General features: G+C 43.5%; 3 protein-coding genes and 1 long non-coding RNA gene across 15 annotated transcripts in view; 2 read left to right on the top strand and 2 right to left on the bottom strand.

The window, feature by feature from the left end:
* ank1b (ankyrin 1, erythrocytic b) overlaps nt 1–19,824 on the top strand; it is a 28,264-nt gene extending 8,440 nt beyond the window's left edge. Inside the window, exons 5-44 of one of the 12 annotated variants that reach the window (XM_088391831.1) lie at nt 151–249; nt 381–566; nt 832–930; nt 1,039–1,137; nt 1,315–1,413; nt 1,591–1,788; nt 1,859–1,957; nt 2,024–2,122; nt 2,192–2,290; nt 2,349–2,546; nt 2,661–2,759; nt 2,850–2,948; nt 3,028–3,225; nt 3,286–3,384; nt 3,459–3,557; nt 3,664–3,762; nt 3,896–3,988; nt 4,085–4,157; nt 4,364–4,384; nt 5,332–5,455; nt 5,727–5,790; nt 5,893–6,005; nt 6,062–6,286; nt 6,384–6,538; nt 6,722–6,933; nt 7,362–7,566; nt 7,648–7,744; nt 7,813–8,041; nt 8,156–8,284; nt 9,479–9,598; nt 9,971–10,055; nt 10,913–10,987; nt 11,064–11,195; nt 11,269–11,427; nt 11,839–11,910; nt 15,769–15,838; nt 16,198–16,441; nt 16,746–16,802; nt 17,013–17,110; nt 17,281–19,824. In XM_088391831.1, coding sequence (XP_088247957.1) covers nt 151–249; nt 381–566; nt 832–930; nt 1,039–1,137; nt 1,315–1,413; nt 1,591–1,788; nt 1,859–1,957; nt 2,024–2,122; nt 2,192–2,290; nt 2,349–2,546; nt 2,661–2,759; nt 2,850–2,948; nt 3,028–3,225; nt 3,286–3,384; nt 3,459–3,557; nt 3,664–3,762; nt 3,896–3,988; nt 4,085–4,157; nt 4,364–4,384; nt 5,332–5,455; nt 5,727–5,790; nt 5,893–6,005; nt 6,062–6,286; nt 6,384–6,538; nt 6,722–6,933; nt 7,362–7,566; nt 7,648–7,744; nt 7,813–8,041; nt 8,156–8,284; nt 9,479–9,598; nt 9,971–10,055; nt 10,913–10,987; nt 11,064–11,195; nt 11,269–11,427; nt 11,839–11,910; nt 15,769–15,838; nt 16,198–16,441; nt 16,746–16,802; nt 17,013–17,081 — 4,791 coding nt within the window. In that variant the 3' untranslated portion in view covers nt 17,082–17,110; nt 17,281–19,824. Of the gene's footprint in view, nt 1–150; nt 250–380; nt 567–831; nt 931–1,038; nt 1,138–1,314; nt 1,414–1,590; nt 1,789–1,858; nt 1,958–2,023; nt 2,123–2,191; nt 2,291–2,348; nt 2,547–2,660; nt 2,760–2,849; nt 2,949–3,027; nt 3,226–3,285; nt 3,385–3,458; nt 3,558–3,663; nt 3,763–3,895; nt 3,989–4,084; nt 4,158–4,363; nt 4,385–5,331; nt 5,456–5,726; nt 5,791–5,892; nt 6,006–6,061; nt 6,287–6,383; nt 6,539–6,721; nt 6,934–7,361; nt 7,567–7,647; nt 7,745–7,812; nt 8,042–8,155; nt 8,285–9,478; nt 9,599–9,970; nt 10,056–10,912; nt 10,988–11,063; nt 11,196–11,268; nt 11,428–11,838; nt 11,911–15,186; nt 15,839–16,197; nt 16,442–16,745; nt 16,803–17,012; nt 17,111–17,280 lie in introns of those variants that run through there. The other 11 variants (XM_088391827.1, XM_088391828.1, XM_088391824.1 and 8 more) reach the window with 11 other exon arrangements.
* LOC148389519 (uncharacterized) lies at nt 13,653–16,817 on the bottom strand. Its single transcript, XR_015861661.1, has 2 exons — nt 16,233–16,817; nt 13,653–15,921 (listed from the first exon to the last, which is right to left on the bottom strand). It is a non-coding gene; the product is annotated as an uncharacterized LOC148389519 (long non-coding RNA).
* A 298-nt stretch (nt 19,825–20,122) lies between the features above and the next one.
* LOC148389517 (eukaryotic translation initiation factor 4E-binding protein 1-like) lies at nt 20,123–22,283 on the top strand. Its single transcript, XM_088391773.1, has 3 exons — nt 20,123–20,381; nt 21,329–21,520; nt 21,703–22,283. The coding sequence occupies exons 1-3, from the start codon at nt 20,246–20,248 to the stop codon at nt 21,732–21,734; spliced, it is 360 nt and encodes a 119-aa protein (XP_088247899.1). The 5' UTR covers nt 20,123–20,245; the 3' UTR covers nt 21,735–22,283.
* A 261-nt stretch (nt 22,284–22,544) lies between these two features.
* On the bottom strand, nt 22,545–23,992 carry LOC148389516 (nodal homolog 2-A-like). The gene is made up of 3 exons (XM_088391772.1): nt 23,739–23,992; nt 22,786–23,483; nt 22,545–22,709 (listed from the first exon to the last, which is right to left on the bottom strand). The coding sequence occupies exons 1-3, from the start codon at nt 23,989–23,991 to the stop codon at nt 22,557–22,559; spliced, it is 1,104 nt and encodes a 367-aa protein (XP_088247898.1). The 5' UTR covers nt 23,992; the 3' UTR covers nt 22,545–22,556.
* Between the last annotated feature and the right edge of the window lie 824 nt (nt 23,993–24,816).

Below are 24,816 nucleotides of genomic sequence, written 5' to 3'. Positions count from 1 at the left end.
TTTTCTCCAATGTCTCGATCGTAACCCAAAAGGGTTTTTAGATTTTATTTTTTTGCATTTGCATGAAGCCAAAAAATATTTGTCTAATTAATTTTTTAATTTCCTGTTACCAAATACTACTAATAATATTAATGTGTATGTTTCATACAGAAAGGGTTCAGTCCTCTCTATATGGCAGCACAGGAAAATCACCTCGAGGTGGTCAAGTTCCTGCTGGAGAACGGCGCCAATCAGAGTCTCCCCACTGAGGTAGGTGTGAGTCTGTGTGTCAGAAGCGATTTGTTTTAAGCAGACCAGAAGAACTCTGTTGCACCTCTTGGAGCAAACTAAAGAATATTTGACTGTGCCCCGATCGACCCGTCCTGCTTTGCTCATTTCAGGACGGCTTCACCCCTCTGGCAGTGGCCCTGCAGCAGGGCCATGAAAATGTCGTAGCACTGCTCATCAACTATGGCACCAAAGGCAAGGTCCGCCTCCCCGCACTGCACATCGCCGCCCGAAATGACGACACACGCACCGCCGCTGTGCTCCTGCAGAATGACCCCAATCCTGATGTTCTCAGCAAGGTATTTATTTAGATTTTTATGTTTTTATTTTTTGCATATATGCATTTTATGGTATTTTTTATATTCTTCTATCTTTGTATTTATTTATTTATACTTTTAATTTTATTTTTCTTTATCTCTTTTTAATTTATTTTCTTATTTTTAATTTTGTAATTTTATTTAATTTTTGTATTATTATTTTTTTGCCTATTTAAGAACCTTAGTCACCTGCTTTGCTCCTCCAGGACCTGGACGAACAATTTATAAAATGTGTTTTTCTTTCTAGACCGGTTTCACCCCTCTACATATCGCAGCCCACTATGAGAATATGAGCGTAGCCCAGCTGCTGCTAAACAGAGGAGCCAACGTAAACTTCACCCCGAAGGTCAGGGGTCGCAGCTGTGATTCACTTATTATCTGTCAGGAAAAGACAGACATTCTTTTCACCCTCTTTAGATACAATAATTTATTTTCATTTTTTCCTTTTGACTAGAACGGCATCACACCACTTCACATCGCCTCCAGGAGGGGCAATATGATGATGGTCCGACTCCTGCTGGACAGAGGGGCCCAGATCGATGCCAAAACCAAGGTAGGTTTTGGTTTTTTCTTTTCTAGTCCAGCTGCTTCTCCATGCACTGAGCTGGCATTTTATCACCGATGCCTGCATATTTCTTTCCAAATATTTAGTGGGCCCATCTGTCGCCCCCAAGCTGAGTCGCTTTTTCTACCAAATATTTTTTATGCCTGCAATGTCCTTTTTTTGCAGGATGAATTGACTCCGCTTCACTGTGCAGCTCGAAACGGACACGTTCGCATCATTGAGATCTTGCTAGAACACGGTGCTCCCCTCCAAGCTAAGACCAAGGTACCGTTTAATGAGATGCTCGCAGTGAGATTCGATCATCTCTCCACCCTGACGGGTCCTTTGATATCATCCGAGTGAATCCAACGTTATTCAACTAACGATGTTCCCGCATATCAATTAGCTTATATGTCAGCCTCATCAAAACCCAACTTGCGCTTTCTTCTCGTCTCGTGGCAGAATGGTCTGTCCCCCATCCACATGGCAGCTCAGGGGGATCACATGGACTGCGTGAGACAGCTTCTCCAATACAACGCAGAAATCGATGACATCACACTGGACCATTTAACGCCTCTTCATGTAGCGGCCCATTGTGGTCACCATCGTATGGCCAAAGTTCTTCTGGACAAGGGAGCCAAAGCTAACTCTAGAGCTCTGGTAATTATTTTTTTCCCCTTTTTGTGTGAATTATATTTGAGTTTTATGTTTTGTTTTTTTCTATCTCCAGAATGGCTTCACGCCGCTCCATATTGCATGCAAGAAGAACCACATGCGGTCAATGGACTTGCTCCTCAAACACTCTGCTTCCTTAGAAGCCGTCACAGAGGTGAGCCCTTATTCCAGATCCAATGCATGAATTTTCCACTTTGACCTCTTATTCCTGTTTTTCCAGTCTGGCCTCACTCCTCTCCATGTAGCAGCTTTCATGGGTCACCTGAACATAGTGAAGAACCTGCTCCAGAGAGGGGCTTCACCGAATGCTTCCAATGTGGTAAGAACAGCACTACCGAGTCTGCTCAGCAAGCCGATACCGTAATTCCAACAACTTAAATGTATCCAGAAAGTGGAGACCCCCCTCCATATGGCCTCCAGAGCAGGACACTGTGAAGTTGCCCAGTTTCTCCTGCAGAACTCAGCACAAGTGGATGCCAAGGCGAAGGTACACACCGAGCTTATTTTGATCCATGCGGTCTTCAAGTTTTTGTTGCTGTTACCAGGACGACCAGACCCCCTTGCACTGTGCGGCCCGTATGGGACACAAGGAGCTGGTCAAGCTGCTTCTTGAACACAAGGCCAACCCGGACTCATCCACCACGGCGGGGCACACCCCCTTGCACATCGCGGCACGGGAAGGACACATTCATACCATTCGGATCTTGTTAGATGCTGGAGCGCAGCAGATCAAAATGACTAAGGTGAAAAATAATCGGAAAATCGAATTTTCTTTTATTTTTTCCAATTCTTTCCCGATTTTTCTCAATTTTTTATTTTTATTTATGTTCATCTATTTTATTTCTTCTCTTGAGCAGAAAGGCTTCACCCCCCTCCACGTGGCCTCAAAATACGGAAAGGTGGACGTAGCAGAGCTCCTTCTCGAAAGAGGCGCCAATCCCAACGCGGCCGGCAAAGTGAGGCTCTCGAACGCAACGTTAGCCCCGCTTCATTTTATGCTAGTCTCATTTATGTCTGGTTTTGTTTTGTCCGTGCATCCGAAACAGAACGGTCTGACGCCCCTTCATGTGGCCGTTCACCACAACAACCTGGATGTTGTAAAACTTCTTGTCAGCAAGGGAGGATCAGCCCACAGCACTGCCCGAGTAAGACCAAATTTAAAACCCAGATCGAAAACCCACAGATCTAACACGACAATATCCACTCCTGTTTTCATCTCGGCAGAACGGTTACACGCCTCTCCATATAGCGGCCAAGCAGAACCAGATGGAGGTGGCCAGTTGCCTGCTGCAGAACGGGGCGTCGCCCAATGCCGAATCCCTGCAAGGCATCACGCCGTTACACTTGGCCTCGCAGGAGGGACGGCCTGACATTGTGGCCCTACTCATTTCCAAGCAAGCCAATGTCAATCTAGGAAACAAGGTAATGTCAAATGAACTGTTCAGAAACTTCTACTATTCATTTATTTTTGTCAATCCGCAGAATGGATTGACCCCTCTCCATCTGGTGGCTCAAGAAGGTCACGTGGGCATCGCCGACACGCTGGTCAAGCAGGGAGCGTCCGTTTATGCCGCTACACGGGTAATCTGACGTTTCCCCCAAAAATATGACTTTGAGTCCAAATACTTAGCATCTTTTCGTTTTTTGTTTTCCAGATGGGCTACACGCCCCTTCACGTGGCCTGTCACTATGGTAACATCAAGATGGTCAAGTTCCTACTGCAGCAGCAGGCACACGTGAATTGCAAAACACGGGTAAAAAAAAAATCTTAACTCCGTCACTGCCAACCCAATTAATATCTTTGACGTCTATATCCATCAATGGCACTGAAGAGTTCAAAAAAATCTTTTCCACCTGCAGATGGGCTACACTCCTTTGCACCAAGCAGCTCAGCAGGGTCACACTGATATCGTCACGTTGCTGTTAAAAAACGGAGCCCTGCCTAACGAGATTACGTCGGTGAGTTATGGGCGGGGCTTAATTTTCCAGTATATCATATAGAATGTTTATATAAAATATGGCTCCATGATTAAATGTAAACCACAACAGGGACAAATGACTGTTTTTATTATTATGGTCTGTCTCAACGCAGAACGGAACATCTCCACTGGGCATCGCAAAACGTCTCGGTTACATCTCCGTCATCGACGTGCTTAAACTGGTGACCGAGGAATCCGTCTCCGCGGTGAGCCGCCGCTTTCGGTGTGTTTGGCGCGGAGGCCGCAATTGAAACTGTGACCTCTCCCCCCTCCATCTCGCCGTTGTCCTCGTTTGTATTCAGATCACAGCTGAAAAGCATCGGATGAGTTTTCCCGAGACGGTGGATGAGATTTTGGATGTCTCGGAGGATGAAGGTAAATTTAGATGAAATACTTTTTGGGGTTATGGCAAAAAAAAAAAAGTGCAGCCTTGCACTTTTTGAGATTTCATGTTTGTTTTTATAGGTTTATGTTGAACAGGGGTGTCTAGACTTTTTCTACCCACTGCATATTTTGACCTGACCCAGTGAATGACTGTTTATAACTTCCCTTTCCATTTTTTTTTTTTTTTTTTTTTTTAGGGGTCGCCCAGCTAACGTTAGGTAGGCTTGTGTGCGTCTCTCCGCTTTGTCCGTTCCGACGGCTTCATTTTTCTCTGTGCTTCACTTCTGTGATCAATTCCTCCGACTCAACGTCAGCCATGTTTGTTCCGCTCTATTTTTATTCCCTCACTTTTTTATCTCTTGCTTTGAGATTTATTTAGAAAGAAAAAAAAAAGTCTTCTGTTTTTCATCAGCATGTCGTCACGGCATTTTCCTTGTACGAGCGTTTGACACAAAGGGACTCGAACATGGCGAATAAAAACTCTTGAATCTTGAATCTTGAACCTGACCGGACCTCGAGTTTCCTTCCAAATCAATTGTTTACTAAAGACACCTTAATTCATCAACCGGCTAATTTAACGTGATTGATGCTGTCGTCTTTCTGCTCGAAGGAATCTGGAAAAAATGATGTTTTTGGTCATCCAGCTTCATTTTTAAATGTTTTTTTTCCCTTCTCTTTGAAATAATTTTGTCTTTGGTCCCGAGCAGCTCATATCACAATCTTGATCTATGGTTTCCTGTTCTTTAATTTCCGTCTCATGCCTCTTTAATAACAGCTATTTTCTCCTACACAGAAATCATCACATGTGATTGCGTCATTGTTGAGCATGATTAAAAAAAAAAAAAAAAAAAAGTATCACTGGGTGCCTTGCTGTTTGCAGTCCATGCTGGATCTTATTTGACTCCATTTTAAAATGTCTCTCTTTTTTTATGGCCTTTTTTTGTGACTGTGTTGTGGTGAAATTGTGGAGATGATTAATGTGAAGTTACTAATTATATTTATACTACAGAAATACTGATAACTCATCTGTGAGCTATTTTTAGAACATCTTCGGGCACCACTTTGGTGTTATTCGCCTGTTTTGTTCATGTTCTTGTTTTCTCCTAGATGTCTCAAAAAATAATAATAATTAAAATATTTTTGGGGAAATTTTTTTTTTCAATAGGGGACGAGTTGCTCGGAATGGACGGCGCACGCTATTTGAAGCTTGATGACTTTAAAGATCAGGACGATGACTTCCTATCCCCAAAGAAGACACTTCGAGATTTCGAAGGTGGTGTGGGGACCACGTAAGTTCATCGTGTCCATTGCAAATTTGAAATTAATATCCTCCCGTGAACCCAAACGTATTAAATTTGTACATATTATAATAGCATTGACGTATAATGTATAAAAAACTAATTATAAGGAACACACAAGTCATTTATACACTTAACTTAAAAAATGGAGTTCAGTTGTTCAATTTTCTACAACAAACATAAAACAAAAAGTCATTTGCCAAGAAATCTTTTATGCACCAAAGTTAATCAGTTGACTTTTGAGTGATTTCCTCTCCCGCAGGCCCTACTCTCCCGCCATTCCCAGGATTCCTTGCGTGTCGCCCGAAACAGTTCTCCTTGATCAAGTATGATTTTTAACAAATTAATCTCATATACTATTTTATTTTAATTTTGAGACTATTTTGCTGCTCATGATAACATACCATTATGTCTCTCCCACTACGCAGCACACCCCCATACCGCTCCCAAAGGAGTATGATGAAGACTCTCTCATCCCGAGCAGTCCGGCTACAGAAACTTCAGACAATGTCAGTCCGGTGGCCAGCCCCATTCACACCGGGTAAGTTTAAAATTCAACATAATCGTTTTTCCTATTGATTGGGTATCTGCTCTCAGCTTTCTAGTGAGCTTCATGGTAGACGCCCGTGGAGGTTCCATGCGAGGCAGCAGACATCACGGCCTGCGAGTGATCATCCCTCCTCGGACCTGCGCCGCGCCGACCCGAATCACGTGCCGCCTGGTTAAACCTCAGAAGTTGACCACGCCCCCTCCCCTGGTGGAGGGTGAGGGGCTCGCCAGCCGGATCATCTCGCTGGGTCCATCCAGTATGCAGTTCCTTGGGTGAGTCAGTATTGTAATTTCTGAAGGGGGGGATTCAAGCTAGGAAATGTTAATTTATTTTTTTTGTTTATGACATTTTATTATTTTGAATTCACAGGCCAGTTATAGTGGAGATCCCACACTTTGCCTCACTGGCTCGAGGAGACCGTGAGCTCGTGGTCCTCCGCAGTGAAAACGGCTCAGTCTGGAAAGAGCACCGAAATCGCTATGGCGACGAAGTGCTGGAAACAATTCTGAACGGCATGGACGAAGGTTAGCGAGATGGAAAGCATCCACGAGACACTTGAAGATGTCTTTATCCTGATTTATGGAGTCAGAATATAAAACAGGGACATTGACAGTGAATCGTTTTATGACAGCACTTTTTGGAGACTAAATTATGCATCATTAATTTTCCCATCCCTTACTTGTCCTTCCCTTTACTCTTTATTGCAGACCTGGAAAGTCAAGAGGAGCTGGAAAAGAAGAGGATTCGTCGAATCATCTCCACCGACTTCCCCCTCTACTTTGCCGTGGTGTCCCGCGTTCAGCAAGAAAGCGATCTGATTGGTCCAGAGGGCGGGCGGCTGACCAGTAAGCTGGTGCCGCACGTTGAAGCCATCTTTCCCGAAACGGCTGTCACCAAAAGAGTGAGACTGGGACTGCAGGTAAGTACCTTAAAATGAAACTTTGACCTCTATGAGGTTTAAGAGATTCGCTTTTTGAATCAAATATTTATTTCTTTGACTCCATTGAGATGCACGAGTGTTGTGAGATATGACAGCTTCTGTTGTTTTTTTTTCTCATTGTTTGTCACCTCACTGATTATTTATTATTACATTATTCTGCTTTCTGTTTATGTTTTTTGTTTCTTTTATCCAGTCATTCTTCACTTCTCAGTTCCCCCGATTTAAGTTGTGAGCCACACTGAGCGAGCTGATGCTGAGTTGGGTCAGATATGACTTATAAGTTGCTTGCATGCGTGAGTTGAATTTTGATTTTTTTTTTGTGTTTATTTTTATTTTTTTACCCCCAATGGACGTCCACCTCTTCCCTTCAACAGCCTTTTTATCAGCTTGTCCTCTCATCCTCTCAGGCCCAACCCATCCCTGACGAATTGCTGACTCGGCAGCTCGGCAACCAGGCGACCTTCAGCCCCGTGGTCACCATCGAACCACGCAGGCGCAAGTTCCACCGTCCGATCGGGCTGCGTATTCCTCTTCCTCCATCCTGGCGAGAAAGTCCTCGTGATGCCGGCGAGGGCGACACCACCAGCTTGCGCCTCCTCTGCAGTGTCATTGGTAGTTGCGCAACTCTTTTTTTTTTCGGGGTCACATTGGAATGACTCAGCCCATTCTTACCATGTGCTTGCGATGTCTCAGGTGGGACGGCACCTGCTCAGTGGGAAGACATTACCGGGACAACCAAGCTGATGTACGCTAACAGCTGTGCCAACTTTACAACCAATGTCTCTGCAAGGTGAGCATTCCCAAAATTGCAAATCCAGAGTGGATTCTTCACATCCCCTGTTTTTGTCTTTCTGGCAGATTTTGGCTAGCAGATTGTCCCCGCACCGCAGAGGCCGTGACCTTCGCTAACCTTTTGTATCGGGAATTGATGTCCGTGCCTTATATGGCAAAGTTTGTTATCTTTGCAAAGATGAATGAAGCGAGGGAGGGACGCCTGCGTTGTTACTGCATGACCGATGACAAGATGGACAAGACGTTGGAGTTGCATGAAAACTTCACCGAGGTGGCACGGAGTCGAGACATTGAGGTCAGCGTCCCAAAAAATATTTTTTAGTTTCGCAGCTGAACCTCAGGATGGTTTTTTTCCCCCTCATTGAATCACCTGGTTGGTTTTTGGGTGACATCTCTTTTTTTTTTCCAGCTGATGGAGGGCATGCCGTTGCATCTGGAATGTTCCGGCAACCTGGTGCCTATCAGGAAAGCCACACAGCAGCCTCGCACCTTCAGCTTCCAGGCCTTCAGAGATAACCGGCTGCCTGTTTCTGTCAAGGTCCGCCACTAACTTATATTTTTATTATTATATTGTTGTGTTGTGTTGGTGTTGTGGTGTGTTTTGTGGAGTCACCTGTGTTCACCGATTCGATTCTCCTGCTGAGCACCTGCCGACCCTCCCGAAAGCCCCCTCTGGTGTTTTTCTGTCTGTTTGCTGTCACACCTTTGGCAGAATGTGTTTAAAAGGAAAACTTTCAAAAATCTAGCTATGTGGATCAAAAAAAAAAAGAAAACCAAAAAAAACTAGCTGAGTGTGTGCATCAAAAAAAAATCTACTTTTAATGCAGAAGAATTTGATAATAATGAGGAGTTGTGTGTCTCTGTATTTACATTAAATATGAATTAATTGTAAAAAAAAATTGTATCTTTTAGCCTAAAAGTAAGTTATGCTTAGGAAGTTATTATTTATTGCGCAACTTTAAATTTGAGCAAATTTGTAATAATCTCTTACGGTGTTAACTCAGAAATCCTGTTTGTCAATATCAATACAAAAAATGTTTTTTTTAAATTCTGATTCAAATTACTTATGTTATTGTTTTCAGTGTTTCATAATTGCCAAAACTTTATCTCATCATGAACTTCTTTCAAATATTCATTACAATTTATCATCACGCCACTGTGTATGATTCATTTTCTGTTTTGTGACCTTTTTCGTCTGTCGTTCATTATACTGTGGTCATATTCATGTTCTTCTTTCCTTTTAATTTGTTTCATGATTTTGCCATGCGTGTCTTTGTGTCACGGTGATGTTGCGCGTCCACTTTTTTTTCGTAGCCACTCTCTTGTGAGATGATCCGCATGTCCCGTGACGTGACTCCCTCAGGGTTCCCTCGCCAGCCTTGCAATCTTGCGGCCTTGCCTGTCTGTTTTGTGTCTGTCTCACTGTCTCTCTTTCTCTCTCTGGCCGTCACTTTCTAACTGTCTGGTCTGACAGACGTCCAGGTAAAGTGTGCAGGTAAATGTCACCCTCTCACCTGCCTGTGGATTGCTTCCATTCCCTGCTTCTGGCCCCCCGTGTTACGACTGCGCCACGTGCCTGCGACGTCGTGGTGGCGTCCGATGCTGGCTTTCATTTGATTTTTCCTCTTCTCCCCTTCCACCTCTCTTTTCTTATATTCTCTCTCACTTCCCTCTTCTTTTTTAATTCTGCCCCCCCCCCACCTTTCTATCCTCTTCCTTTCCCTTCTGTTAGGTCCGAGACAGCAACAAGGACGCCACGGGGTTTTTGTCCTTCCTGAGAAAGTGCACCAAGTATGAGGATGCGCAGCATGTCTTATGCAACCTCAACATAGCAATGCCGCCCTGTATCAAGGTAAGACATTTATTTATTTATTTATTTATTTATTTATTTATTTATTTATTTATTTATTTATTCATTCAATGTATTTCATTTATTTTTATATTTATTTATTTATTCAGTGTATTTTATTTATTTATTCAATGTATTTCATTTATTTTTATATTTATTTATTTATTCAGTGTATTTTATTTATTTATTTATTTATTTATTTGTTTGTTTACTGCATTTTATTTATTTATTTATTTATTTATTTATTTATTTATTTATTTATTTATTTATTTATTTATTCAATGTATTTAATTTATTTATATATATATATATTTATTTATGCATTTATCTATGTATTTATTTGAATATCTATTTATTTATTTATTTATTTTGTAGGTGGCTGGAAGTGAAGAACGCCGGCGAACGTTAACACCTCTCGCCCTGAGGGAACGCTACGGTGCTCTGAACGAGCCCGGTTTGGGTGAGTGCTCTGTCTCACCAACGGCCCTTTCCTGAAATATCCATAGATGGGCACTGAGTCCTTTGCTTTCCTTTACTCAAAGCTCTTTACCCCCCCCACCCCTCCACCCTCCTCCACTTTGCCCTCAAACGTGCACGCATGGCACAACGACCGAGCCTTGCAACGCACTGCTCTTCTGTATTCCCCCCAAATTCTTTCTTTTGGAATAAATTGAATTGGATATGTGCCAAAAGATGCACAACAGTGCTCTCCCCCTCCCACATCAGAACCGCTAAGGTTCCACAGCACCTGGTTTGTTTGCCTTTCCCGGTGCCCTGGAACCAATGACCCACTCTTGTAATATTGGTTTTGCATGGCGCTGGTGTCTCCACTGCGATTTCCACTAGCATGGCGGCAGATATTGTTAGCATTAGCTCTTTAGCTTAGCTCTGAGAATGAGCAGGACCTCGCAGTGGAGCAAGACAGAGGAGCCCTTATTATGAGCTCCAGTAACGACACTGCTGGAATTTTTTTTTTTTTTTGGAGCAAGGCCTTTTCTGTCTATCTTGGACACAGCGCAGCTACAATGCACTTTCGGTTACAGAATGCTATTTTGATTATTGGGACTGGCACCTGAATGCGCCTCCAAATTCGATCTTCTCGGGCCCATCTGATGTCGTCCACGTTATTGCTTATTTCTTTCCTAACAGAGCAGTGGTTGTGTTTAGGTAAGTATCAAAACCAATTTTATGGAAACGTGCATCAAGGCACTGTTTGTCATAATTGAGAAGATTTTGGAGATTTTTATTTTTATATATGGCATGGGCTCTGCAGGGTCATGATAAATTTTGAAACTGATTAGATTTTCTTGTCTTCAGCCGCAGTAAATGCAATGGAGAGGACTGAGGTGAAGATCAACCTCATATCAGAGCAACTTGGTTTAAGTTGGGCAGGTCAGTCACTCAAAAAGAAAAAAAGTGAGCGCCGGGTTTTTGCACTTTTTTACTGACTCGACTATTCTCGGCTCAGAGTTGGCACGAGAGCTTCAGTTTGGGGTTGATGACATCAATAGGATCCGCGTGGAGAATCCCAACTCTCTGCTGGACCAGAGCTCCGCCTTGCTCAACCTCTGGGCTGCTAGAGAGGGCAAGAGGGCAAAAAGTATGTCCTCACATATGACATTTTAAGGTTCATTTATAAACTCATTTTGTCGATTGCATGATGTTCCCCTCAGTGGAGAGCCTGTACATTGCTTTGAAGAACATCGACCGTGCAGACATCGTGAGCTCCCTGGAGGGTCAGCCCTCACAACTGCTACCTGGCTCTTTGGAGGAAGGCGCTTGCCGACTGGGCGATCGTGACTCCAGCTTGCTCTCCCCCAGCGTCCTCAATGGTACGACACACACAAAGATGACATGAAAAATGAATTAACAAAGAGAAAGGAACATAGTAGAGTTTCCTGGATGCATGTTTAATATTGAAAGTGAAATCGACCGGGTCCTCGAAAGTCTTGAGGCTGTAATGGTGAGCTGTTTTTATCTAATTTAATTTTATTTTGATTTCTTTCATTTTGATTTATTTGATTTGTTTATTTTGATTTATTATTTATTTATTTGGATTTATTTCATTTGTTTATTTGGATTTATTTGATTTGTTTATTTGGATTCTTTTATTTTATTTTGATTTATTTGATATTATTATATATTATTTCCCCCCCCGCCACACGGCTGCCCGCAACCCTTCCCCCGTGAGTCTGGGTAACAGCCATTTTTATTTTTTCACCTTATCTCTGTTGCTTCACAAGAGGTGACGGACACAAGGCCCTCGCGGCTGGTGCACAAGCCACGAGTTATTAGACCCCCATTTTTCAGGAGGGGTAAGTGGAAGGGTGGCACTCGCTCGCTCGCTCGCTCGCTCGCTCGCTCGGGGCTGCATGGTGGTCTGCTAACAAACTCTCGGAGACATGTTGACGAATGGTGTCGTTCTCTGTAGCAGCATGCACGTTAACCCTTCCGCCTCACTGAAGCACAAGTCATTCTTTTTCACAACCCCATACATGAGAAACAAAGGTAATCAATCTCTCTTTTACGGACGCCATTTTTACACTTAACGAAGAATGTCTGAGAATGTTTTTCTTGTGCGTGTGTGTCTGGGATGAATCCACGAGTCCAAAGTGGCACGGGTACACCCAAGACGGTGTGCTCTGGGCCTTCATACCTTGTTTCGATTCTTCCCTTTTCTCTCCATGTCATATCTGCTGCCTCTTCTTGCTCCCGTCACCTGCTCTTCTTCCTCACAGCTCTTCCTCTCCGACCTCTGACCCCATGTGGCCTCATGTTGAACCTCTGGGCCTCCTCTTCCTCCTCCTCCACCACTCTTGTCATTAAATTTTCCCGCGCTCCTCCCTGATTGGGGTGAGCGGGGGAGCCTCTCCTCCGCCTCTCTGTGTGTCTTGTACATTTTGTGCACGGGCATGCTGCATGATTAAGTATAGCAAGGATCCATGTTTTTTTTTTTTTTGGGGGGAAAATAAACTAGCAGCAGTTGAGTGTGTGAGCACTGTTTGAAATCTCAAATTTGCATGGCATGCTTTATGAGGTCCTCTTCACTGTGTGCAATAATTCGGACGAGTCAATGTGTTAAGTTGCCAACGAACAAATGTGCCTTTTATTTTTTTTCTGGGAATTAAATGGTGTATTTTAGAGGCTGTTACACTAGGCAGCACATAATGCTTATCAAGCAAGGTGACCGTGACATCATCTTTTTTTATTCAAAGGCAAAATATCCTAAACAGCAGTTTATTTTAGATTTTAAATTTTTTTTGCCCAAGTTTGATGGAAAACGGTCATCATTGCCTGAGCGTGTTTGGAAGTTTGTGAAAAAGTCTCAGTCGTTAGTGTTCGTCCCCCTTCCAATAATATTTGTGTGACTGTGGTTATTGAATCGTGTGTTGTGAAATTTTCTTATTTTTTATTGTTGTTCTGTGGTGACAAATTTATGTCTTAGTTAATTTGATGTCTGTGTGTGTTTGTGTCTAAAAAGTAGGAGCAAAGGGAAACGCCTAAAACATTCATTATTCTAATTCTGATCCATTCCACCATGCTCACCTCATTCTGAAGTCATTTGTCATCCTCCTGGCATCCCAGAAACACACACATACATTCACAAATGGAATTTTCACACACTCATATCACAGCTAAGTAAATATTTTGGCACAGACACATATTGAGACTCTTTTGAAAGATTTTAAATTGTAAAAGAGACATGGCTGTAAAGTTCTTAAGCTAACCTAGTAGCAATTTAGCAATACTCGATGAGTATCAACTGGCGAGAATGAATATGTTTCCAAACGATACAAATCGGAATGATACCTGGAACGAAATACGATGTTTTTTTTGTAAGCTCATCGGTGGACCAACATGCAGCCAAACGACCTACTTTCGAGTTCCCAGACGTCTCAATTATTCTGTACAAGTTGTGTATACTGACGGGGTGATGACATCACACTTTGCAAATAGAAAGCCATTTTTTCAATCAAATGAATTGTAATAATGCTTTACTGTGGCTAAAAAGCGAAGCGTGGAGAGCCTCCGTCACCGAAATAACAAAGCCACTCAATCTCTTTAATATTCCGCCTTTATTTTATTAATTTCCGTTTTACAGCCAGTTGAAACATGCTCAAGGGCCAATGGCCGGTCCAGTCGCCTCGTTCGGTGTGCAGCGGCCATCATGACCTGCCACAGCGCACCATTACCGTACTCTTTCTCAAAGACACCAGAACGACCCTATTTTCCTCCAATAAACGCGGCACTTATCATCATTTTATCACCCGGTTCCAGCAATATTCTGCTTCAGCACATCCCAAAGCTTGTGAGACCCGACGACATCACAGGCTATTTAAGTCCAATGACCCCTTTGTCACGGTTAAACAAAGTATTTTGTGACAATCGTGCCAAGAAGATCTATCCGTCATTTAATAGCCTAAATGGCTCTTTCGGGGCTTAATGGAATTGACCCAGAATTCCGACCCCATTGGTGGAATACCTTTGTATGGATCCCAATTCGACATATTTTTTATCTCCCAGAGCCAAATGTCATTCCAAAAAGACCTTGGCTGTGTTCTAATAGCTTAAGCTATATTAGCTAATGTGTGAATGGTCAAGTGTGCGTGATAGCATGTTTGCAGAGATTTGGTATGCACGGCTAATTCTTGAGAAGAAATATGGGACCTGCCATAAGGGTTGGAACGATACAAACAATGCTGCCTGCGTCCATCATCCAAAATCTTAAATCAATAAATGACAATTCCAGGAAGCCATTTTGATCCACAAAATATTTTTTTCCAGCTATGACTTGAATGCATCTGGAATTTATCATGTGTTGCTGAGATGATTGTACAGCAGAAGATTTAAAACGGTTGAAGATGAACTAATATCGTGCCAACCCAAAAATGAACTCTCGGTGATGCTTTCTTTTTGGTCTGCTATAAGTTCACAGTCATAGCCTCGTGTTGTGACACAGACTGATGACTCAGCAAACCTTTCTCCTCAAACTCACTGTGTCCCAATGACTGTACCCGACTAACTTCTTCCAGCCACAAATTGCTTGAAAGCTCTTAACTTATTCACTGCCAACCCAGTTAATATCTTTGATGTCTATAACCGTCATTGGCACTGAATGAGTTAAGGATACTGGAGTCAGATCAGGTTTCTTTTTTTTTTTTTTTAATCTGGCTGCATAAATTCTGAATGATGACCTGATTAGGGTTGACGCTGGGTTTTTTGCAGCATTATTGGGACAGGGTTGAGTCCTGCACTCATTTCCACCAAGTGGTACGGTTCAGCTCACTATGGCACGATTTGGATCAGAAAACCCTGATCAAGGTGATCACCAAAATTTTTATGTTCATGGGAATTATGTTGTCCACTAAACTTAGGTTTTATGTTCCGTCCATTCAATTTGTGTTAGCATACAACTATAGTTGGTCGTCTTGAAATTTTGAGCTGAGCTGTGCCGATTGGTGGAAGCAAAGACCTTCTGAGATCCTTGACAAGAACCACTCCTGCTCCCCCCACCGCCATCTCGCCAAGCTGCCTGGCTATGCCTGCATGGTGTTAGTCTTTCTCTTGTCTCGTCCTTGTTGCCCCTCCAGGTTATGGGCTGGTTCAGGAGGAGCTGCTGTCTCCGGCGTCCATGCAATACAGTTTGCCTTCTCCTCTCGGTGCAGAGCCCTACTGGCAGGATGTGTCCAGTCTGCAGTGCGCCCCCATCGCCGCCACAGAAGAAGACACCTTGATGGAGATGTCGGACGTCCAGGTGTGGCCGGCGGGGGTCAGCCCCTCGTTGGTTACGGTGGAGGACTCGTCATTGGACGGCAGCAGTCGAGCGGACGACTCGGAAGGCGCCACGCTTTCCCTTCCCTGCAGTTTGGGCCGGCCCAGCAGCGGAGCAAGCGGGGCGAGCGGCTCCCTTATGGAGCTGGAGGAGGAAGAGGAGGAGGAAGAGGAGGAAGGGGAGGTTGAGGAGGAGGAGGAGGCGCCACTGGAGCCCATGAGCGCGCTGGCGGAAAGGGACCGGGTCAGAGCCAGTGGCGCCGTTCCCAAGGTCAACTTGAATGGCCAGCTGGGTGGTCAGAGGTCGGACGGGAGGAGAGGGGAGGCTCCCGTGGCGGGAGGAGGAGCCAAAAGAGGCGGGGCGGGGCTTAGTTCAGCGGAAGGCATTTGTGTTCTTTCAGGCCTGCAGATGTACGGCCATCCTGAGATGTCCCCGTTGAGTCGAGCGGGCGAGCACAATGGAGACAACCGGTAGGTCACGAGGTTGACCTCTTTCACACTGCCCGGAGAAAATTGCTGCATCAGGGGCCATACCAGGACAATCTGCACAGGAACTGCAGGAGCAGGGCAGGACTGTGTGTTAGTGTGATTTTATACAGCTGACTCGGCAAACAATGATTCAGTTCTTCCCATAAATTCTAAAATGTACAGAGAGCCAGGGAAGGGCGTCCAGAATTGGAGTCAAGTGCTCCAGTTAGGATTGCTTTGGTGATTTTGGAGTAGCTTCCACGCAGGAACAGGAACATAATTTGGGCAGTGTGAATGGAGCTCAAAGACTTATTCCGAATATCTCTCCAACCACGACTCACTTTTTTTGACTCCTATGTTAGGTTGGTCGGGGGCGGAGCTTTTCAACCCTACTTACCCGACAAGGATTCCCTGCAGGGCTGGGTCGGCTCGGTATCATCGGGCCGGGACAACAACGCTCCGGGCCAAGAGGCTCTGATGACTCCGGTGTGTGACACAACTTACTCACATGTGCTGCGTGGGCGCCTCCTGCAGGGAAAGGGGCTGGGCTTCTCTCACCAGGAGGCGGGGAAACGTGCGTGGGAACAGGAATGGAGGCGGGGCAAGGTCAGGTTGAGGCCGACGACATTTTTGGAGAGAGAACATCTTATCCATTTTTGTTTTGGGGAATGAGCCAATAGGAAGCCAGTCATGAAGTTAGATACTGTTGTGTCCAACAGTATGTGATCATCATTAGCTTTAGTTTCATTTAACATCAAAAGGTACTTTTTGATGATCGGGATAATGTGTTGTGCGGAGCAACACATGATTCAAAATCTGCCATTTTTTTCCTTGGTTTAGCATTTGTAAGAAAGAATTTATTTCTCCCGAAAAATGATCCATTCATGCTTAAATGATTCTTCTTGTGCAGAGAGAGGACAAAGAGGACTATGCTGCTGACGAGCATGGGAGGGTTCTTCATCGGAAGGTGAGTGGATAACAAATATACATATGGATGGATGTGGCACATGCACCCCCCCCCCCCAAAAAAAAAACATGATTTCAAATCATCCACAACCAGCATTGTGGGACTGCTACTGCACACGGCAACTTAGTTTCCTGCTCGGGTTCCACGTAGACTCTCCAGCACTTACCAGGAGTGTTGTTTCCGTCCTTCCTCCCTCCCTCCTTGCTCCAGGTGGGGGCGGATGTGAGAAGGGCCGCACAGTCGGTGCAGCGCACCAGTCTTCGGAGGGTTAAATACTGAAACACAACACACACAACCTGGTCCATGAGGTACGCGATTCCCACAAGCACTTGCGTATCCCAGTGCTTGGAGAAAAAAAAAAAATCCACCAGAGCAGATCCCATGTTTATTATAATACACACCCTCAATTTGATGAAGTCCTCTAAAGTAGCGCTATATTTTGGTAGGAGCAAACTTGACGTGATTTTGTGTCTTTTAGGACAAGAGAGCCACTGCCAAAGCTTCCTCCACAAAACCACATTCGGAGCGCAAAGGAAAGTGAGCGACGAAACACAGACTACCAAAACAAGGAGTTACCTAACCCCTCCACATGTGAAACACTTCCAGAGGAAAAACAAAAAGTGTTGAAGAGATCAACTTGTAGTTTTATAACATTTGTAAAGTATCACTTCAACTAAAGCATGAGCGTTTTTTTTTCTACAAAACAACCCCCCCTCCCCAAAAAAAAAAAAAAAAAAGCAAATGTCACTGAACTAAGACGACAAAAAGTGCTTCCTGTGAACTGTAACTGCATGATGACCGCTGGTGCATGACTTTGACCTTTTGAACTCTCATTATCCACAAGCTGAAGAGGGAAGGCCCACACTTGGGTCATGTGACCTTTTAATGACTCAATTGCAAATCCGAAGCCCCAAAACAGGAGTACTCCCCCCCCACGACGGCTTCCACCAATGCTTCTTTCCATGGACCTTTTTTTCTGTTCCGTGCGCTTGTGGTAAATATGCACTCTGCTATGTGGACGTGTGTCGCCGTACGTATGTGTGGGGTGTCTTCTCTGCCGCATGCCTTTCTCGCTGAGCCCTGGCCCCTGATTGGCTCAAAGGCCCTGTGATGTCAGCACTTGGAAAGAGAGCTTGCTTTTGACTGTCCTGTCCTTGTGTGTGCTAAATTGTTGTTGTTGTTATTTTCGCCCCCACGAAAAAAAAGTGTTACGAGCTGGTATATTTTTCTTTTGAAGGGGGGTGATTACTTTCCATAACACAGAGTCATCTGTGTAGCTGACATCATCTCTCCCAAACCAGTAGCCGCACTTGATATGCAGAATAAGCTTCCTCACCTTTTTCCCCATCACCTTGGCTGCAGGATGTGTCAAAAAAAAAAAAAAATGGAGGACAGTACAGTATTGTGCTATTATGACGTGTGATTGTGCAGGCAGCACTGTGATTGTCATCATGCTCCCCGTCCCCAGACTCGTGATGTTGTCGTCACAAAGTAAAGCACACGCAATCGAAATGATTACGGACAGGTCAGGGTGTCGGATCGTGTGAACTTGCCGCAGCAATAAAATCCAAAACACGCGTGATGAGAGCCGCTATAGGAAGTTCTGCATATGTTTTTTTTTGTCATCGCCTCTTTGATAACACAAAACGCGGGCTGCCTCGACCTTGACGTGAGTGAGTCAGCGAGAAAACGCTGACACGGAATTAGTTCAGGGTGATATCAGTGTGGGATTGCAAACGCCTGAGAGATTTGCATCTGTATTTGGCAGCATTTAGCATATCAAGCAGTGTTATGTTGCAGTAGCCAATACAATGATTAAATATCATTTGTTAAGTTTAAGTATGTGAATTTAGAGCAGGGGTGGGGAACCTGATGCAATATTATGGAATATTGGGATTAAAATTGAATATATATCATAATTTATCTTTTTTTTTCCTGTGCCATCCGATATGAGCCGATGTTTGATAATTATGGCGGAAAGCAGCTTTAATTTGTTTTTAGGATTGACTAATGGGCTTGATCAAATTCTCTTGTGGCTAATGAGTTCTCCACCCCTTCCCTAAACAAATCTTGGTAAACTAATTTTCCTCTGAATTATTATTTTTTATTAACGCAGAAACCTGATGTTGTCATATCATGGTAGCACACGCGCACTGACCATCACTACACAAAATATGTATCCCATAAGTACTAAGTGCTACTGTAGCCTGACTGACTGACTGAATGAGCACATTACTTTGCACACATTTCACTTTTCTTTCTTTTTTTTTTTTTTTTTACTTTACATGGCCAGTGCATGCACTATATTTGCCACATATCACGTTTTCACACTGGTAACATGCCACTCAGGTTTTCATTTCTGAAATTATAAAGTGTTTTTATTTTTTGTGCAGGGCCCTACTGATTGAGTGAGAATTGTTTTTGGGTGAGAGACTATTTGGTCTGTTTAGCTTTTTGGGGGTCAGGGGTATAGGTGAAATATGATGCTTTGCGTGTGAAAGAACAAGCATGTCACTTGAAAAGATAGCGTAACGCCCAATGATGTAATTTAAAGAGTATTGTAACATTTAAAGCGTGGAGAAGAAGAATAGATCTCACCTATACTCCTTTAGAATGAATACATGACAATGTAAACGCAATATCATATTACTCTATCCTAAGGAATGCAACTGCACCCATGCACAAAAAAAGATGTTTTTATGAAAATATGTGTATAAAAAAATATATATGACAAAATATATTTCATTAGAATGCTATGCACCCTCATAGAGTTGTTATGGATGTTCTTTCAGCATTATCTAGTTAGCCCAAGCCCACCATGGGGAATGTAGAGGCTATGTAGCTTTGAACACTTTTTCTTTTGTTTTCTATTGGTCCAGAAGAAGAAGAAAAAAAAACAACAAAATGTATACAAGACTTTTAATCAGAACTATTCTGACGTAAAAATATGTATAGATCATCTTACCCTGTACACCAGCTCAAACCATTTACAAGACTTAATAAACAAAGATGTGACATATGAGATGTATTATTCCTAAATCATTCTCAATGCACCTTTTTTTTTTTAAATTTATATAGAAAAATTAATTTTTTCTCTGTAGTTCAATTCAAGTGAGTCTTCAACTAATCTGGGTAGGTATGCAGTTATATTAAAATATGTGAAAAAAACTCAGAAATGTGATAAGTATTGTGATAATGTGCTGCTTGTACCGCGCGAGGATATATTTATTTTGGTGTCACTCGACTTCCGTAGTTTAAAAAAAACTACAACTTCCGGCATCTGTGACGCCCCCTACTTTCAGCCAATCACAACCCCCCGCTTCACGTGCTCACGTAGTAGGGCTTTCTGGGTTGTTTTGGATCCAGTGGTAGCACATGGAGACAACACGGCATCACATTTGAAGCAACTTTAGTTTTACCGAGAGCGCTGTCACCATCTAGGCATGTCAGCGGCAGGTCAGACGAGCGGAAGCCGGGATATCCCGGCCGTGAGGCGGGTCGCCGTCCTGGAAGCTGCCCACATGCCCCAGGATTACTCCACGACCCCCGGGGGGACCGTGTTCAGCACCACGCCCGGAGGTAACTCGGCCAGAGGTCAAACTGGGTCTCAAACCTCTGACATGCAACATAATAACTTGGGCTTTATTGCAAATAGGTATAATAAGTGCATCGGAGCACTTAAATGACTCTTGGTGTTCCTGGAGAATCATCTATTCTCCAGGTGTCAAACTCGAGGCCCGGGGGCTAGATACGGCCCGCCACATCATTTTATGTGGCCCGCTAAGACAAATTGTGCATCAAATTTTCGTGTCATTACTAGAATTGCAAATTGTCTTCACTTTTAATAATATTTGACCAGTTTTTACTCATCTGATTTGAAAATTAGTTATTTATCAGTTTGTTTTGTAGCTTTTACTGTATATCATATGAGGTGCTCATACATTTATTTGGGTTGACAGTCGTAATGGCCCTCCGAAAGATGATTACAATGCGGCCCGTGAAAAAAAATGAGTTTGACACCCTTCATCCTTAATCTTGTCCTTATGTTAATGATCAACGGTGTTTAGTTATTCACTGATTTGTAGCCTTTTGAAAAATGTGCTTGATCAGAAGGAAAAAATATGACTTCTTGCACTGTGTAGTGATATATTTAAAAAAAAAATCAGAAACTATTCACAAAGATAATAACTTTTTATTGAGACTCAAAGCAGTTTCACTTAGGCAGACTATAAGCTGCATCAATTATTGCTAAAAGCAAAACAAGGTGGTGTTTTCCCTCTGCAGCAGTGAGAAAGTTGGCGGAGTATCCACATGCCGGTGTAGTCAGTGATAGTGTTCTGTAAATGTTGCAGGTGGGACACGTTCACATTGATAAAATGCACACACACAAATACAGCTGGCTCACTCGATGTGTGTCAGGGCACTAGAAAAAGTAGGTCATTCTTCAAGTACATGGAGGACTTCATTCAATCCACAATTATAAAATATAAAAAAAAATAATAATAATCTGCCTCTTGCTTGTGCAGGAACTCGAATCATCTACGACAGGAAGTTCCTGCTTCAGTGTCGCACCTCTCCTTTGGCTCACACGCCTCCGAAGCTGCCCGATATCCCGGGAGTCACTCGGCCGTTCAAACGGGAGTCGTCCACTGAGACCTGCCAGCCTGCAGCGAGTCAAAGCGGTCAAATCGAACAAAACCAACATACAGAGGGTGCAGGTAAACATTGTTTGCATGTTTATGACCTTTACAATGTGATGGAGGAGGGAGCTCTTGCCGATTGTGTGCGCAAGCTCAAAGCAATTGTGATTCATGTAAAATCCCTTTTAGCTAATCACACGGGGTCGTATACTCAACTCCAATCTATTGTTTTTTTCCACTCCACTCTTTTCTTCACACAGGAGAAGATGCCCAGTTTGACATGGACATTTGAAGAGGATTGGTACTGTTTCTAACATCTTCACGGTTGTCGTTTTGTGAGTGTAGAAGATTTTTTAAAGTTGAATTAAAAGGTAGGGACTGTGGAATATAAAATTAAGTTCCACAAGAGGAAGTTGTACTTCTGCATGCCTCCATTGTTGGCATATGGGGTGTGATTAAAATCTCTTTTAACTAAACATAATATTATATAACATAATAATGTGAGTAAACAGATTTTATAATCAAGTACAATGTTGTTTTTGTTGTTTGAAGTTAATTTACACTTTTTTTTGCATGATAAAATTAGTCTTGTGTATTACAAAGCTGTATTCGCTGGATGAGGATTTTACAGTGGGAAGAAAAAGTATGTGAACTCTTTGGAATGACCTGGATTTTTTCATAAACTGTGGTGGAGGGGTGCATCATGGATTGGGGCTGCTTTGCCATCTCAGGGCCTGGATGGATTGCTATTAAAGGTGGCTTTATTGTATTGGAACAAGACACCTTAAATTGTGTGTGTGTGTTGCATGTCTCCTCTAAATTAAATGTAGAATTAATTCTCTTTTTTTTAATTTTGTTGAAAATAAGAAATAATTTAATGTTTTACTGTACAATGTAAACAAACAAATGGCTCAACGTGACCCAAACAATCGATAATGTCAATTCCGTTAGCTTTTTAAAAGGTGGGTTTATCGTATTGTGTTTTGCCAGTGCTTCACTCGCTGACCAGGTTTGTGTCATTTGGAACGGGCACAATGCGAGACGCCTAAATCTACAACAGCAAAGTCATTAACAGTAGAAAAGTCTGTGATTGTGTACATGTTCTTGGTTTGGCCTAGTGGCAACCGCATTCTTCCACCACCATGTCCTGATGGTGCTTCATGACCATCTTGCCGTTCTCGTAGTAGAGCATAGACAGCGGCACCAGGCGGGTGGGCACGCAGGACAAGCACGGCGTCTTGTTTGGGTGGTGCAGCTTGAGCAGGCTCTGTGATGAGAAGAAGAACTTGCTTAGAACAGCACGGAAGAAAACATACACGAGCAGAAGAAGCGAAGACTCGTACCTGCATGTAGGCGTGGTTAGTGGGCTTGAAGTTCTCATCTACTGGTGTGGGACAGGCGCCCTCGCAGCGGAAAGCGTTGTAGCCTTTGGGATAAACCATCCACTGGCTCCAGCCTAGCTTCTCAAAGTCCACCCACATGTCCACCCTCCTGCACAGAAGATCCTCCTTGTTCGCTGTGAAGATCCTTCTTCTCCTGTGCTGCCCGGAGAACCTTTTGGTTCTGCGGCGTGTCTTCCTGGGGCCGACCTCCTTATCCTGGCTCACGTACTTGGAGTGCACGGAGGTGCGGATGAGCGAGGGCGTCCGCTGGGCGTCGGGGTTCTGCCTGGCGAAGATCACCATCATGACCCGGTTTTTTGTAAGGTGCTGGATTGCTTCCAGATCCTGCTCGGAGTCCTCCGGCTGATGTGTTGACAGGTCCTGCTCTTGCCAGTGAAGGAGCATTTGAGTCATGGAGAGCACCCTCCAGGAGGAGGTAGATCTCATGGTGCTGGGTTGGGCTCTCAGCCTGCCCAGGAAGAGCCTGCCACCAGGGCAGCTGTCGTCAGAGCATGAGAGGTAGACATTCACCAAGGCTCTGGGGGACTCCCTGAAGTCCGGCAGGCGGATGCGGAGCTCGGCTTGTTGAATGCGGTCGCCCGTGGACATGGAGGACATGTTGAAGGTGATGGACCACCGATCGCCTCGCTGCTCACAGCCTGGAACAGATGCAAGTACAAGGAATCGCACAAACTCAAATTCTTTCATTTTGGGTGGCCGACCATAATTTTGCATAAGTGCTGAAATGATGATTCAAAATCAAAACATTGACTACCAAACTGATTTGGTTTAGATGTCAAAACTATTTTAGCTGAATAAGTAAATTAAAAAGGAAGTAAAATAACACACGTTAGTTTTTAAAACTATGACCAAGGCTCAATGAAAAGATCTGCGTTTAAAAACAGAACACTCACTTTTTGCAACAAGGCTAGTCACATAATCCGAATGATGCAGTCCAGGGTTGTCCTCGGTCCAGGTCTTGTCTCCGGCATGGTTCTCAGTCAACATGGTCCGGTAGAGCTGCATCATGAAGACGGGAAGTCCTCCAGCTTTGCGCCGCTGGGAGGTAAATTCGGAGCGGCTGGACAAAGCGCGCAGAAGCGCGTCTGGGTGCATCGCGGCGACGCACAAACTAATCAGGAGAAGTAACACGGCCAGTTTCGGCATAACTCCACGACCCAAGTGTTGGTAGTTTCCAAATGATGCATCTGAGATGCTTGCCTCCGGGTTTTTATAAGACCACCCCAAATGGCTGAAGTCCTTTTGAAGGCAATGTGCGTGTCTTTGATCCACGTCGTTCCTGCAGCGCTCAATTCAAAAATGGCACACTACTTGCATAGTACAAGACTTTTTTTTGAATGTGACATGATGCATCGAAACTGCTTGGCTCCTTTGAAGTACCCGACGTACAAACCCGTGTGAGGGTCCACAATTTGCTTTGGTTGATAAGAGGCCCTCACAATAATTTGCGTTAAGGAGATTAGGGTGCCTTCTGATTAATGAGCAGGCAAACTGCAGGAGTTAATCACACACACAGGCTGGTTCAAGTCAAAATACAACTCGCAAATATTACATCATCATCATCAGGCATTACGTGATTAGATTTGGTCCCCCTAATATTTTTGGGGGGGTTACTTACTATAATTAATGTTTAAATTTTTAAAACATTTGCTCTAGGGAAAAGCACAGAGTGGAAACCAGGGAAATTGAGTTATAGTTTAATTACTGATCATTATTTTTTTTCAAACGAATGTGTAATTTATTTTGTGTTTTTAAAAGTGAGATAAATTTGTTTGTTTTGATAATATCACAGAGCAAATGTTTGCAATTCAAGTTCGTAACTTTTATTTGCAAAAGAGTTATTTAAATTAAATAAATAAATAACATAATTATAGTTTTCATTTGCTTGCCTGGTGCGTTTTTTACCTACTCCACCAATTTATTCTTAGATATTTTTCATAAAAATTCAAATTTTATACAAATAATATTGGA

This window comes from Syngnathus floridae, chromosome 12, assembly GCF_059516105.1.
Source record: "Syngnathus floridae isolate MCC-2025c chromosome 12, RoL_Sflo_1.0, whole genome shotgun sequence".
Classification (NCBI taxonomy): Eukaryota; Metazoa; Chordata; class Actinopteri; order Syngnathiformes; family Syngnathidae; genus Syngnathus; species Syngnathus floridae.
This window is presented reverse-complemented; position numbering and strand designations above follow the sequence as displayed.